Below are 14,289 nucleotides of genomic sequence, written 5' to 3' on the forward strand. Positions count from 1 at the left end.
GTACTCTGCTTCTGGGACGGAATATTGAAAAAAAAATTCTAAATAAACTTAACTAAACAAACTAATTTCGTTAAGTTTCCAGCTTTTGATGTTGGTAGTTGGTTATATTAGTAAATCGATAATTGTTGCTAACGACTCGTAGAAAATTGATCAAAGCTGATCTTTACAGCTTTGAGGAGAATATGTGAATCTCAGAACTACTTTTAACAAGAGATTTGTAATTTTCACAGAGCACTGTCATTTTCTCACTAAAGTTGCTAGCCTTGGCAACTCACCTGAGATGAAGATCTATGGCACTCTGAGTTTGAAAGATAAGAATGATGATATTTTGGGGTTATCATCACACTTCTCTATTTTCTCACATTATTTGGTTATCTTCACACTTCTCCTACACATCGGTCTGTTTGGCATGTGTACGGTGGAGTTTCATTAAATGTAATAAATTCTTTCCAATTTCACTATTAACAGGTCCACTTTCTTCCATTCTCCAATGTTCTTCAACTCGTGGTGGTGGTTACAAGTGTCTCACACTCGGTAATAATATCACAACGAACAACGCGAACACAACCGTCTCGTCTCGACACCAGTTGAAAAATAAATCATAGCACTCGATGGTGGAAGAACATACATAATTCAAACCACAGCTTGGTCCCCCATTACGTTACAAAACACCAAACCGGCAGTCAGCGCGTCTCGTTCGAGGTGCTCATCACATCGTGGCATACTAACCGATGATAAGTGTCTGTAAACGGAGTTCGTCGCCAAAACCGGTCTCGGCAGTTGCCATTTCTAGTGGCAATTCACCGCTCGGCAATACGCCCATTGTAAGTCGGTTTCGCTCCACGCGTGATTGTACCGTCGCGATAATAGTACGGTCGTGTCCATGGCTGGGGTCGACACGTCGCGATAAAGCTCGACGTTAGTACATCACCAATGGAGCTGCTGCTAGCATCGGTAGTCGGTTTGGGCGCGTGTCTTGCGACGTTCTGTCTGGGTGTGTACGTATTCGTGGTGCGTAGGTATTCCTTCTGGCGCGACCGGCATGTACCGTACGTGGAACCGGAGCTACCGTACGGGAACTTCAAAGCGATGGGCAAATCGATCCACCCGGCCCATCTAAGTCAGCAGTTTTACGAACAGCACAAAGGTGTCGATGGTCCCGGTTTCGTTGGGTTGTACATTTTCGTGAATCCGGTGCTGCTCGTCACCAATCTGCGGCTGGCGAAGCGAATTCTGATCGAAGACTTCCACCACTTTCCCGACCGGGGCGTGTACTTCAACGAGAAGGATGATCCACTCTCGGCTCACCTGTTTGCGATCGAGGGTCAACGGTGGAAAGATCTCCGGTCGAAGATCACACCCACGTTTACGAGTGGTCGTATGAAGGCAGCATTCCCGCTGGTGCTCGGTATAGCTGAGCAGTTCTGTGCCTTCCTACGGGAACGCTACACCTCCGGCGACGTGGTGGAGGTGCGCGATCTCATGGCCCGCTTCACAACGGACGTGATCGGTTCGTACGCGTTTGGGTTGGAGTGTAACAGCTGCCGGGATCCTCAGAACGAGTTCCGCCGGATCGGTCGCAAGCACTTCGACACACCACGCAATCATCCGCTCAAGGTGTTCATCATGAAGACGTTCCGTGGCTTGGCGAACCGGCTCGGACTGAAGCTGCTGCACGACGATGTGGCCAGCTTCTTTCAAAGCGTCATCCGGCAGACGATCGAACATCGCGAACGGCACGGTGCGCAGAGAAGCGATTTTCTTGACCTGCTGATAAGATTGAAGAATACGGGATCGCTGGAAGGCTCGAACGAGATAGTGGGCCGGCTTTCGGGAGACGAAATTGCCGCTCAAGCGTTCATCTTCTTTACGGCTGGTTTCGAGACGTCGTCCAGTGCGATGACCTACACGCTTTACGAGCTGGCACTGAACCAGGACCTGCAGCAGAGGGCCAGGGACTGTATCATGGAGGCGCTGAAAAAACACGATGGAGTCCTGTCCTACGAATCTTCCAAGAACATGCTATACTTAGATCAATGCATCTATGGTAAGTCGGATTATAAACTTCGTTCACTGTTGTACTAAGCATATCAACATTCCAGAAACTCTTCGCAAGTACCCACCCGTGGCAATATTGGAGCGAACGGTTGCCAAACCTTACAGGCTCCCAGACACAAACATCGTTCTGCATCGGGGGATGAAGATCATGATACCGGCCTACGCCATCCACCACGATCCGGAAATTTATCCCGATCCGGCCACGTACGATCCGGACCGGTTCACTCCCGATCAGATGGCCAGACGTGACCCGTGTGCGTATCTACCGTTCGGTGAAGGTCCACGCATATGTATCGGGTTACGGTTCGGTATGATGCAGGCACGTATAGGGTTGGCGCTACTGTTGAAGCATTTCCAGGTGTTGCCCTGCAAGGAGACGGACGTGCCCTTGACCTACTCTCCGCAGGCATTCGTACTGACGCCCGTCAATGGCGTGCGGTTGCGGTTGGCTAAATATGATCTGCAGGAATCCCCGGAAAAGGGTTCCTCGCGTACGGAATTGTAGTTCTGTAGAAGTACTGCTTGAAACTGCATGTGAAAGAATGGAATGAGAATCTTGTTAGGATTATACCCAAAATTTGTCAAAATCATACTTGTTTATTTTGAAAAGGTTTCGAATAAGACTGATTCCAGTTGTAAACCAGAAACAATAATAAATTATTAACCTATAGCACGTCGTTGAAATTGAATTAAATAAACATAAGTGGCTAATAATGAAGAAAATAGTGCAGTTTTCCATTTCAAATAAAGCGCGACACATAACGAACCACCCTGTACGAAAACGTCCTTGACCGAGCGTGCGAATCTAACTACCACTACCTGTTCGACCGTAGCATCAAAACAAAGCAACCGTTGTGTGTGCGTATACACAGAGTACCGGTGCTTAGTAGTGTGTGTATGCACTCGAGTGCTCGTTTCAATTTACCGTAAACATTACGCACACCAGCTGACAGATTAGCGCAGCGAACAATCAGAACAATTTCATCTGGAACACTCTGGTTGGCTTGTTGAAGCGCTGCAGAGAAGAAAACCGGGCACAGCACAGAAAAAAGAGGGAAAAAGGGGCAGATAAGTATAATTTACAATCACATAATTGACTTATGTGACACTTGTGTGCGACGTGATCATAATTATACGTAGCAGCGGAAAGCAAGCTACTGCTAAGTTCGTTTTCCAGTCTGGTGCAAGATGCTGATCTATCTACTGCTGATCGCCGTGACAGCCGCGGTCTGGTATGTACGGCGGAAGTATTCGTTTTGGGCGGATCGTGATGTACCGTACGTCCAGCCCCGGTTCCCATTCGGCAACATTCAAGGCATCGGAAGACGGATGCATTCGTCCCAACTGATGACAAAGTTCTACCACGAGCTGAAATCTTCCGGGAGGACATTCGGTGGCATTTACTTCTTTACCAATCCGGTCGCTCTGGCACTCGAGCTGGATTTTGTGAAGAACGTGCTGGTGCGTGATTTCGCCCACTTCCATGACCGTGGCGTGTACTACAACGAGAAGGATGATCCAATATCGGGCCATCTGTTCAACATCGAGGGTTCCAAGTGGACCAACCTGCGAAAGAAGCTGATCCCGACGTTTTCCTCCGGCAAGATGAAAATGATGTGTCCAACGATCGTGTCCGTTGGTGGACGGTTCCGGGAGTGTTTGGAGCGATGCATCGCGGGTGATGGTGTGGTAGAGATGAAGGAACTGCTGGCCCGGTTCACCACGGATGTGATCGGGACGTGCGCGTTCGGCATCGACTGCAACAGTCTGAATGATCCGAATGCCGAATTCTTGCGGATGGGTCGCAAAGTGTTCGAAGTGCCGCGGGGTCGCATACTGAAGTTCTTCTTCATGGCCACCTTCAAGGACTTTTCGCGGCGCATCCACATCAAGGGCACCAGCGCGGATGTGTCGCAGTTCTTCTTCAAGGTAGTACGGGAAACGATCGAGTATCGCGAGCGGCATAACGTTCAGCGGAACGACTTTATGAACCTGTTGATGCAGTTGAAGAACAGTGGCCAGCTGGATGATTCCGGCGAGACGGTCGGGACGCTCAGCCTGAACGAGATCGTTGCACAGGCGTTTGTGTTTTTCCTCGGTGGGTTTGAAACGTCCTCAACGACGATGTCCTACTGCCTGTATGAGCTTGCTTTGAATGAGCAGATACAGCAGCGGGCACGACAGTGTGTGCTGGATGCGGTTAAAAAGCACGGTGGTCTTTCATACGAAGCACTCATGGACATGCCCTACATCGATCAATGCATTAATGGTAAGGAACATCCGAGTGTTGAAGTTTACACTTTATAAATCCTTTTTTTTCTTTCCAATAGAATCTCTTCGAAAGTACCCGCCGGGGGCGAATCTCATACGGCAGGTCAGTCAAGATTATCGTGTACCGGGCACGGATGTTACCTTTCCGAAGGGTATGAACGTAATGATTCCGGTGTACGCCATCCACCACGATCCGGAACACTATCCCGACCCGGAACGGTACGATCCGGACCGGTTTGCACCGGCAGCAAGCGAAACAAGGAAACCGTACAGCTTCATCCCGTTCGGGGAAGGTCCGAGGATTTGCATAGCCGCCCGATTTGGAATGCTGGAAGCACGGGTTGGGCTGTCGGTGCTGTTGATGCACTTTAGCTTTTCCAGATGCTCTAAGACAAGCGTGCCGTTGGTCATTTCTTCCCGGCATGCTGTGCTGACGCCGGAAGGTGGGCTGTGGCTGAAGGTGGAAAAGCTGCAAGCTTAGAGGAATAAGCGTTTGCTATTCTGGCCGTTAAGAGTCGCGTCAGAAATTTGGTAAGTGATATGTAATAGAATGTTTATGTGATGGATTTGATTTTATTTTGTAAAATGGTGGAATAAATTTGAATCGACATTTGTTTACAAAAAAACTATGAATAATTGATGAGTAATTGAATAACGCATAAGAATAACAAACAAAAAGAAACACCTTTTCTGTCTCGATACGAATCTGCACTGCATCAAGCCTCTCGTTCAGATCTCTCGGGACCTGAAGGCGGCAACGATTGTAGAGCTAAATAAGAACATGTCACAACAAGAGTAGATAGCGAGCAAGGTTAACAAGGGACGATTCTATCCTACATGATTCACCTTGTACCAATGTTTTGTGCAGTTGTGCAAATGTTACAAGGTTACTGAGTGCCTTGTATAAATGCACTGCGATCAAAGTTTGATCTGCGTCACTTTAAGTTTGTAATTCGAACAACCCAGTCCGCTAGTTGACTCGTGTAATCATGGTGGCGTGGTTTCTCCTAATAGTTTCATTCCTTCTTGCTGTTGTAGTGTGCCTTATTCAAATCCGAAACAAATATTCCTTCTGGGCGGATTTGGGTATTCCTTACATACCGGCCCGCTTTCCGCTGGGAAACATTCAACACACATCCCATCTAATGCTGGAACTCTACCGAGAGTTGAAGGGAAAGCATCCTTTCGGCGGACTGTTCCAGTTCACCGAACCAGTCGCACTGTGTACCGATCCGGAAATGGTGAAGCAGGTGTTGATGCGTGACTTTCGTCACTTCTACGATCGTGGTGGATATAGTGATGGGAAACACGATCCCCTATCTGGCCATATGCTGAACAGTGAAGGTGAACGGTGGTCCACCTTACGGCGCGCAGCAACTCCAATCTTTTCCACCGGACGGTTAAAATCATTCTTCCCAGTCATGGTGCAAATGGTCGAACACTTTCGGGAGCATTTGAACGGAAAACTCGACATCGACGGTGCTAAGGTGGAACTGAAGAGTTTGCTCGGGCAACTGAATACGGATATTGCGATGCGTTTTGTGATAGGAATCGAAGGTAACAATCTGACGTCACCGAAGGGCAATCTTCATGAGGTAATCCAGCGTGAAGCGTTCCGATTGCCCACCATATGGAAGCTGTTCCTGATCACTTGCTATCGGCCGGTTGCGAGAAAACTGCGCTTCAAAACGTTTTCTCGTCATATTACGCAACTGCTTCAACGAGTGGTACGCGACACGATAGACCATCGGAAAGAGTTTTCTTATGCTATCCGCAGAACTGATCTTATCGATCAACTTCTTGGGATGCCCGGATTTGATGGCAAACCCACACTAACGTTGGCCGAAATGACTGCCCAAGTGTTTCTCTTTCTGGGTGCTTATGAAGCGACGGGTCTTACTCTGTACTACTGCTTGTACGAGTTAGCCCAGTGTCCCGATATACAAGAACGAGCTAGAGCGTGTGTCCTTGAGACGTTGGAAAAACATGGTGGAATAACGTATGATGCGCTTACTGATATGCCCTATATCGATCAGTGCCTGAACGGTAGTTGAATTGCAGTTATTATCTTTTTTCCATTCTGCTTTGGTAAAACGTTATTGTTTTCGTCTTTTTCAGAAACTCTTCGAAAGTATCCGGCTGGAATTAATCTAATTCGTGTCGTCACGGAAGATTATCCCGTACCCGATTCGTCCGGTATCGTGCTACCGAAAGGACTGAACATTATCATACCGATGTACGCTATACATTACGATCCGGAATACTATCCCGAGCCGGAACGATTCGATCCGGATCGGTTTTTATCGGAAGCATGTAGAAAGCGTCCCCCATGCACCTTTTTACCGTTCGGTTTGGGCCCAAAAAATTGTATCGGCTATCGTCAGGGGAAGATTCAGTTGCGTCTCATATTGATTGTACTGTTGAGTAGCTACGAGTTTACTACTTGTCCCGAAATCACGCTGGGAACACGATCAAAAACTCACAGCGTTATGAACATGAAAAGCGATCTATGGTTAAATGTGAAACGGATCAACAGCACGAACGATGTTACTGCTAAATAAACTGCTTTATTTAGACTTGTAGAGGTTAAGCATAGCTTTGATTAGATAACTCAGGTAGTTGAGCTGAAATATATTGACAGGTTAAGCGAGGCTAGTAGGAGTAGGAATGTTTTACATCCTTCACATGTCAACAATACGTTGTACGTTCAACCACACTTCCCCGGCAGGACCATGCAAAAGATTGATCGGATCGATACGGAGCGGACGGTCTGCTTCGGACGGGTCGATATTGAACTTATAATTCTTCACGAGCATGGCTAACCCGAGACGCGTTTGGAGCAATCCGAAACGCATTCCAATGCATATCCGAGGACCTTCCCCGAACGGAAGGTAGCTACAATTGTTCTTAAAATCATTCTTTACCGCAAACCGTTCCGGTTTAAAGTCGTGCGGGTTTGGGAAGTAATCCGGATCGTTTTGATACGCGAGGTTCGGTAAAATCACACCGACTCCTTCCGGCAAAACCGCCCCATTTGGTAGCTGGTACGGTTGCGTGGTGATTCTGTGTAGCGTTGCCACCGGTGGATACATACGAAGTGTTTCTAAAATTGAAAACACAAATTATTGATAGTTGGCAAACATTTCTTTACAAATCCTACCGTTGATAATACACCCAATGTATTCCATCTCCATGATCGCATCGTACGATAGTTTGTTGTCGTGTTTCATCAGCACTTCGTGTATACATTTCCGTGCTTCGTTTTGTACTTCCGGGTGTTTGGCCAGCAAATGTAGCGCGCAAGTGATCGTGGTCGTGGAGGTTTCAAACCCGGCAAAGAAAAACACAAACGCTTGGGCTGCGATTTCTTCAAACGTTAAACATTCCCCAGCACCGGCACCATCTTGCTTCATCATGTCGATTAGGAGCTGCATAAAGTCGTCTCTACGGACATTGTTCTCCTCTCGATACCGAATAGTATCGCGGACAACGTTGAGGAAAAAATCTGACACATCTTTATCGTTGAAGCGTATGCCAAGTGCGCGCGCTTGCTTCCGGAACATCATGGCAAAGAACACTTTGAGGGCTTTTAGTTTCGGTAGATTGATCATACGTTTGCCCATGAGACGGAACTGGGAGTTGGGATTTTCCAAACTGTTACACTCAATCCCGAAAGCACACGATCCAATCACATCGGTAAGGAACCGTGCAAGCAGTTCCTTGACATCGATCCGCTGCTTCTGGTTGCATCTTTCGGCGAGATATTGATCCAAACGGTTGCCCACATCCACTATCGTGTGGAACATAGCCTTCAACTTCCCGGACGTAAAGGTTGGTGCTAGTTTTGAGCGCAGTTTTCGCCACCGGTTACCCTCCATGAAGAAGAGATTGGCCGAGAGAGGGTCAACCTCTTCATTGCTATACACTCCACGATCGACGAAGTAGTTGAAATCCTTCACAAGAATCGTGCGGGCAAACTCGGGCGAAAGGACCAACAGCACAGGATCCCGAAAGAAGTAGATACCGACATAATCACCACGTGATTTCAACTTCTTGTACAGCTTCTCCATGATATGCGCAAAGTGTATAGTTGGCTTCAACGTATCTGCAACGTTTCCAACCGGGAAAGCAGGCTCCATATAAGGCACATTGTGTTCTGCCCAGAATCGGTAACGTTGCTTAAAGTGCAGATAAACCCACAGCAAACCGAAGCTCACCAATAGCAGGAGATGTACGAACATGACTAGAACGAATACAGCACTGAAGCTTTATCGCTTGAGGATTATTATTAGACACTGATTGAGGTAGAAAACTCATTAAAAGTGATTTGAAATCGATTGTTTCACATGTTATCAGCGATAAACGTTACTGATTGCCTCAAAATCGCCGCATACGGCGAATAGGAATCAGATAAACAAAGCCCATCTGCTTCTGACGTTTGTTTGTTTACGTTCGCGCACATCAGGTGTGAATCGGTCATTTTGTTTGAAATGTTCTGTACAAACATTTGAAAAGTTTGCTTTGTCTAGTTTAACTGTGGTAACGCTTTTGTGGAAACAACTTAATTAAAAAATTATTCGCGTTATAATTATAGAAACGATAAGAAGGACAACAGAAAACAATTCTCCACGTTTTAATTTTTTATTTACTGTATGGCTATGCTCAACAATTTGCTCAGACAAGTCCTTCAACACTTTTTCATTTATTTTCCACTGTACGTTCCACGTTCAACCAAACTGATCCCGCCGGTCCATGCATCATGTTGACCGGATCAATAACCAACGGCCGGTCAATATCACAATCGTCAATCGTGAAGTTGTAGTTCCTCAACAACATTGCCAATCCCAACCGTGTTTGAAGCTGTCCGAAACGCATCGCTATACACATCCGTGGTCCGTCTCCAAAGGGCAGATAGCTTGGGTTGTTTTTCCCAAACGTTTTGTCTTCAAATCGTTCCGGTTTGAAGAGGTATGGGTCAGGAAAGAAGGTGGGATCATGATGAAAGGCAAGGTTAGAGATGATCACTCCAACACCGATCGGCAGGACTTTCCCGTTCGGGAGTTGATAGGGTCGTGAAGTCATTCGATGAATTGTGGCCACCGGCGGATATAGACGAAGAGTTTCTGGAAAGAAAGATGAGGCCTTGCTAGCGATGGTTGAGCGACATCATTTGCAAATGCAAATTCTTACCGTTAATAACACACTCGATGTAGTCCATCTCCGTAACAGCTTCGTACGTTAGCTCGTTACCGTGCTTAGCCAACGCACTTCGCACACACTTTCTTGCCTTCCGCTGTGCTTTCGGGTGTTGCGCCAGCAAGTGCAATGCGCAGGTGAGCGTAGTCGTGGATGTTTCGAACCCTCCGAAAAAGAACACAAAAGCTTGGGCGGCAATCTCCTCAAACGTTAGGGCATCTCCCGGGCGGTCGCCATCTTGCTGCATCATGTCGATTAGGAGCTGCATAAAGTCATCTCTGCGGACACTCTTTTCTTCACGATAGCGAATCGTGTCCCGGACGACTTTCATGAAAAATTCTGACACATCCCTATCATTATAGCGTATTCCTAGTGCATGTGCCTGCTTCCGGAACAACATGGCAAAGAACACCTTGAGAGCTTTTAGTTTCGGTAGATTGATCATACGTTTGCCCATGATCCGGAACTGGGAGTTGGGATTTTCCAAACTGTTACACTCGATCCCGAAAGCACACGACCCTATAACGTCCGTCATGAAGCGCGCCAGAAGCTCCTTGATGTCGATCCGTTGTAATCGAATGCATCTCTCGGCGAGATGTTGATCCAAACGATTGCCCACATCCACTATCGTGTGGAACATGGCCTTCAACTTCCCGGACGTAAAGGTTGGTGCTAGCTTTGAGCGCAGTTTTCGCCACCGGTTACCATCTATGAAGAAGAGATTGGCCGAGAGAGGATCAACCTCTTCATTGCTATACACTCCACGATCGACGAAATAGTTGAAATCCTTCACAAGAATCGTGCGGGCAAACTCGGGCGAAAGGACCAACAGCACAGGATCCCGAAAGAAGTAGATGCCAGCATAATCGCCCTGTCCTTTTAACCGCTTGTACAGCTTCTCAATCAGGTGTGCAAAGTGAATGGTGGAACGGAAAATGTCCACCACGTTTCCAACCGGGAAGGTCGGTTCCAGGTACGGCACATCACGCTTCAACCAAAACAGATAACGTCGCCTAAAATGAAGGTATGTCCAGAACAGCCCAAAACAGGCCACAAACACGACAGGAATTAGCATGCTCGGAGGTACCACGGCACTGAAACCGAACGAATAGACGAGTGCAGCATTTAAGGTGATGTCGAACTCGTTTGTTTCGGCATTATTATCGGTGACGGCCGTAACCGATTGCAACACGGTGCGTGTAGAATCGATGGTCGACCCGTGTTTTTCGTGCACAGCCCGATGGCTAATAATGTACTGCCCAGGTGGGTGCCCAGTTCACTATTTGACCGTGGAATTTTGGTAGGATCGCAACATAATGGAACAAGACCAATAGCTTATAGATTTAGGACATAAACGTTTGGTTTGTGCTTCGATTGCATACATTTAGGCTGTTATAGAAAAAGTGAGGTTAGCTCACAAAAGTTTGACGTTGAAGTTTTTTTTCTAAAAGGAATTCTTTAGTTCAATAAGATTTGAATAATTGTTATCAGGTGTGAAGAAGTTTTAAACAACTCTTTTTATTTCGATGAATTACTTGTACATCTTCAAAATCCGTTGATTAAGTTAATCTTTAAACATTGATTAGACGACGGCATTGTGTTTGGTACGTATTTATACTTTAACATCATACATGCTAAACGAAGCAGAATAACTTCGTATTTCATCCTGTATAACGTCTCGATCGATGTCGTGTTTTGACTGAGACATCATTTCTTCTGTTTTGGTGTGATTTAATTTGAATTCGCCCATGCGAATCTTATTCATCTTTCGACTCTTCTTCTAAGCCTCCTCACTAAATTTGACCTTCGAAATTGGCAAAACTAATAAAACCAAACTCCACTCTCGCGGTCCAGACGCGTATTTCGCGCAGAAAATGGAGTTTTTTTTACCACTGAGAGCTTGTTCAAACACTACCAAACATGCAACCATAATCGTTTTGTGGAACCATTTCTTATCAAATGTGCTGACTTTTACGACCGTGGACTATCGTGCCAAAAAGTCTTGGAAGTAAAAGCTTTCATCTGTTTCCCGAAAATTGGGTTAATCCCCGCTCTTTAGGGTAGCGGGCGAACACAAACAACAGCTGTCGATATAAAGAGGCGGTGGCGACATAAAAAGACACACGTGTTTGATGCTTCACTTTGCCGTCCTCGCTACCATCCAGCGCGACTGCTGCCACTTGTTAGACACCTTTCGCCACAACACGGCAAAAACGCTTGAGCCCTGTAGTGCACACTCAAGCAAGCCGTGCCTTCCTTGCCGGTGTGCACGCGAATGGAAAGTGAAAATTGTTTATCACATACCCGGTTTTGCAGGACAACCTTCACGGTTGGTTGGCACCTCCGTTTAACCTAATTTATATTCCGGCGCACCTTTTATGCCCCATCCGAACGGCGAAAAACGGAAGCGTTAGTTCACATTTATTTACCGCCCTGTCGATAACGGAATCGGTTTTCGATGAGCAATCGGGTTTTGGTTGGATCTGGCCGGTACGCAGGTGAGTCCCCTGGCACCCCCAGCCCGCCAGCAATCCGTTTGTTATTGATGTATTTTAGCGAGAAAACAGTAGCCAAACCGTACCGTTTTGGGGGTGTTTATTCTTACGGTTGGTCCCGGTGCGCCCGTCGGAAAACACGGGGATCACAGCAACGCAGGCACTCGATAAATTTCTGTCTCAAGTGTTCCACCAAAACCCTGCCCAAACGTGCAAACGGGGCGGTTCCGTGGAAAGGTAAAGCAAAATTTAAGATGTTGTCGCTTTTGCCAATGCTTTACGGTGGCTGATTACACGGTAACTGTCCGGTCCTCTAGGGAGCACTGTACGTGCCCTCGCAAAGGTTTCGGCTCCGGGCGCTGGATGCGCACCACTGGCAGCGAATGTTTTGTGGTGGCGATAAAGTGAAGGTAATTTATTCTCCATGATAGCAACTGGAGTACAGCGACAGAGAGAAAGGAGAGACCGAAAAAAAACCTCCGTCAGACGGACTTTGGGAGATTTGTGACTGCGGGAATGATCGATTCGAAAGCGGGATTGGACAGATTTGTCCAAATGTGGGCCCGGTTGATAAGCTGGGTGTGATGGGAGTGTTTGATGGATTAAATGAATTGACGGTATCGGAAGTCGAGCGAATGAATTTCCTTTCTATCGCTGGTCATTGCACGAACGAGAGCACTGCAATTGGGCTGAATGCTGGTTAAGGTAATCGTAAATCATGCCTTCAGAAAGGGGACGTGACGCTGATACTGTCTATGGTTTAGGTGTTGTTAAAAGATTGCATCGGCTCAAAGAAATGATCGTGATAAATGATTTTATTCATTACCGTGCAAGGATGTTTGATTGTGGAACTAGATTTGAAACAGTATCTTATTAAATGATCAGTGTGGAAGGTGAGAACGACACCTTTTAAACGTTTGCCTACTACGAACCGCTCTTGACGTTTGGTTGACTAAAATATTAGCGAGATCTTCTAATATTTAGGGTTCTTTCACCATTTCGTCGTATCAGATGTTGAAATCCATCAGATCTGATCATCTGAGTTTCGTCAAGTCCTGAAAATTATTCCAAGATTGAAGATCAATACTTATGAATATGTAGGATGTAGTGCTGGACCAAATCTATTTTTCGTATTTCGTCTATTGTTCACGATGTGCAATCCGAAAATAATTCCGTAGCAACTCTGGGAGATGCGTGGGGTGTGGTAGAATTGTGGGTCAAAGCGCTTATTATTTCACAAGAAGTCGTTCACTGTTGAATATTTTTATTTAATAATTGTTAATTTTTTCGAACTTTGAACTTCTAAAATTAGCACGTAGCTGCTACAAACACACTGGAAAGCATCCTCGTTGAAACCTATGAGACATTTAAAGAAAATTCATCAAGAACTCTTGCATATCTGTTAGGTTATAGTACAGCTTTCTTCATTGCAATCTGAAGCGATCCTGGACTGTCTATTGTGACGTTCGATGTCTTTGTTTGCCCTGATCTGGATAGTCCGTCTTGCGCTTGGGAGATTAGACCGGATAGGACAGGAGTGCACCGCCATTACGTAATGATACCTATTTTCCGTCTCCAACTAACAATCCCAAGTCTCCAGCGACAAGAGCCTCAAAGAAATTGTTCGCCAATATCCTTTTACACCCATGGAAAATTGAGGTCACAGCTCATTTAAAAGGGGTAAATAAAAGGTTAACTGGTAAAAACCATAGCTGGTAGGCTGTAATGATCTGCAAGATGACTGAGGACGACACCCAAAGGATAGCTCTGACATACACATTTTTAAGAAAATTACTCTAGTGGATAATTTGTTGCTAAGCTAAACAAAAGTCCATAAAAAATGCTTCCAACCTTTGCAAAAGTATTAGAAACCCTATGAAAAAACTCATATGAAAACTGTTTGAAAACATGGGGAATACTGTTGTAAACAACCGGCATCAAATTCGGTGCTGACTTCAGAGATACTCGGGAGTAAATGCTGGCGTTAACATCGGGGTAAACCCGCGGAGCAAACACCGGAGTAACTCAGAGTCAAATCCGGTCAGATAGTTTTACGAGGTCCATGCATCCGGTCCGATTTTCCCATCACTAGTAGCATCCACTCTACTACCTAGGTGAATAGTTAGTCAGGTCACAATTCTATGCTTCACAGAGATCTGATGAGATTCAATCCAAAAACTCTGTCGTGGTAGACCTAACATCATGGTAGGCGATGTTTTACGATTGATGATTGACAGTGCCATGTGCACGGATTTTATAGAAGTGATCG

General features: G+C 46.1%; 4 protein-coding genes across 4 annotated transcripts; 2 read left to right on the forward strand and 2 right to left on the reverse strand.

The window, feature by feature from the left end:
- The first annotated feature begins 731 nt into the window (after positions 1-731).
- LOC128711138 (probable cytochrome P450 6a18) lies at positions 732-2,563 on the forward strand. Its single transcript, XM_053806001.1, has 3 exons — positions 732-824; positions 871-2,047; positions 2,103-2,563. The coding sequence occupies exons 1-3, from the start codon at positions 732-734 to the stop codon at positions 2,561-2,563; spliced, it is 1,731 nt and encodes a 576-aa protein (XP_053661976.1).
- A 683-nt stretch (positions 2,564-3,246) lies between these two features.
- LOC128711140 (cytochrome P450 6A1-like) lies at positions 3,247-6,890 on the forward strand. Its single transcript, XM_053806003.1, has 5 exons — positions 3,247-4,327; positions 4,389-4,800; positions 5,296-5,312; positions 5,368-6,375; positions 6,448-6,890. Exons 1-5 carry the CDS (start codon positions 3,247-3,249, stop codon positions 6,888-6,890), a joined length of 2,961 nt encoding a protein of 986 aa, XP_053661978.1.
- A 120-nt stretch (positions 6,891-7,010) lies between these two features.
- Positions 7,011-8,570, reverse strand: LOC128710797 (probable cytochrome P450 6a20). The gene is made up of 2 exons (XM_053805650.1): positions 7,490-8,570; positions 7,011-7,432 (listed from the first exon to the last, which is right to left on the reverse strand). The coding sequence occupies exons 1-2, from the start codon at positions 8,568-8,570 to the stop codon at positions 7,011-7,013; spliced, it is 1,503 nt and encodes a 500-aa protein (XP_053661625.1).
- Positions 8,571-9,027: 457 nt separating this feature from the next.
- On the reverse strand, positions 9,028-10,600 carry LOC128710752 (cytochrome P450 6A1-like). Its single transcript, XM_053805606.1, has 2 exons — positions 9,520-10,600; positions 9,028-9,452 (listed from the first exon to the last, which is right to left on the reverse strand). The coding sequence occupies exons 1-2, from the start codon at positions 10,598-10,600 to the stop codon at positions 9,028-9,030; spliced, it is 1,506 nt and encodes a 501-aa protein (XP_053661581.1).
- Between the last annotated feature and the right edge of the window lie 3,689 nt (positions 10,601-14,289).

This window comes from Anopheles marshallii, chromosome 3 (genome assembly GCF_943734725.1).
Source record: "Anopheles marshallii chromosome 3, idAnoMarsDA_429_01, whole genome shotgun sequence".
Taxonomy (NCBI): domain Eukaryota; kingdom Metazoa; phylum Arthropoda; class Insecta; order Diptera; family Culicidae; genus Anopheles; species Anopheles marshallii.

Bases quoted from the DNA above. Each gene is read 5' to 3' on its own strand.
- LOC128710797 (XM_053805650.1), bottom strand. From the start codon at position 8,570: ATGTTCGTACATCTCCTGCTATTGGTGAGCTTCGGTTTGCTGTGGGTT. The intron at 7,433-7,489 runs GTAGGATTTGTA...TTTCAATTTTAG, and splicing joins CATTGGGTGTATTATCAACG to AAACACTTCGTATGTATCCA.
- LOC128711138 (XM_053806001.1), top strand. From the start codon at position 732: ATGATAAGTGTCTGTAAACGGAGTTCGTCGCCAAAACCGGTCTCGGCA. The intron at 825-870 runs GTAAGTCGGTTT...TCGCGATAATAG, and splicing joins CGCTCGGCAATACGCCCATT to TACGGTCGTGTCCATGGCTG. The intron at 2,048-2,102 runs GTAAGTCGGATT...TCAACATTCCAG, and splicing joins CTTAGATCAATGCATCTATG to AAACTCTTCGCAAGTACCCA.
- LOC128711140 (XM_053806003.1), top strand. From the start codon at position 3,247: ATGCTGATCTATCTACTGCTGATCGCCGTGACAGCCGCGGTCTGGTAT. The intron at 4,328-4,388 runs GTAAGGAACATC...TCTTTCCAATAG, and splicing joins CATCGATCAATGCATTAATG to AATCTCTTCGAAAGTACCCG. The intron at 6,376-6,447 runs GTAGTTGAATTG...CGTCTTTTTCAG, and splicing joins TATCGATCAGTGCCTGAACG to AAACTCTTCGAAAGTATCCG.
- LOC128710752 (XM_053805606.1), bottom strand. From the start codon at position 10,600: ATGCTAATTCCTGTCGTGTTTGTGGCCTGTTTTGGGCTGTTCTGGACA. The intron at 9,453-9,519 runs GTAAGAATTTGC...CTTTCTTTCCAG, and splicing joins CATCGAGTGTGTTATTAACG to AAACTCTTCGTCTATATCCG.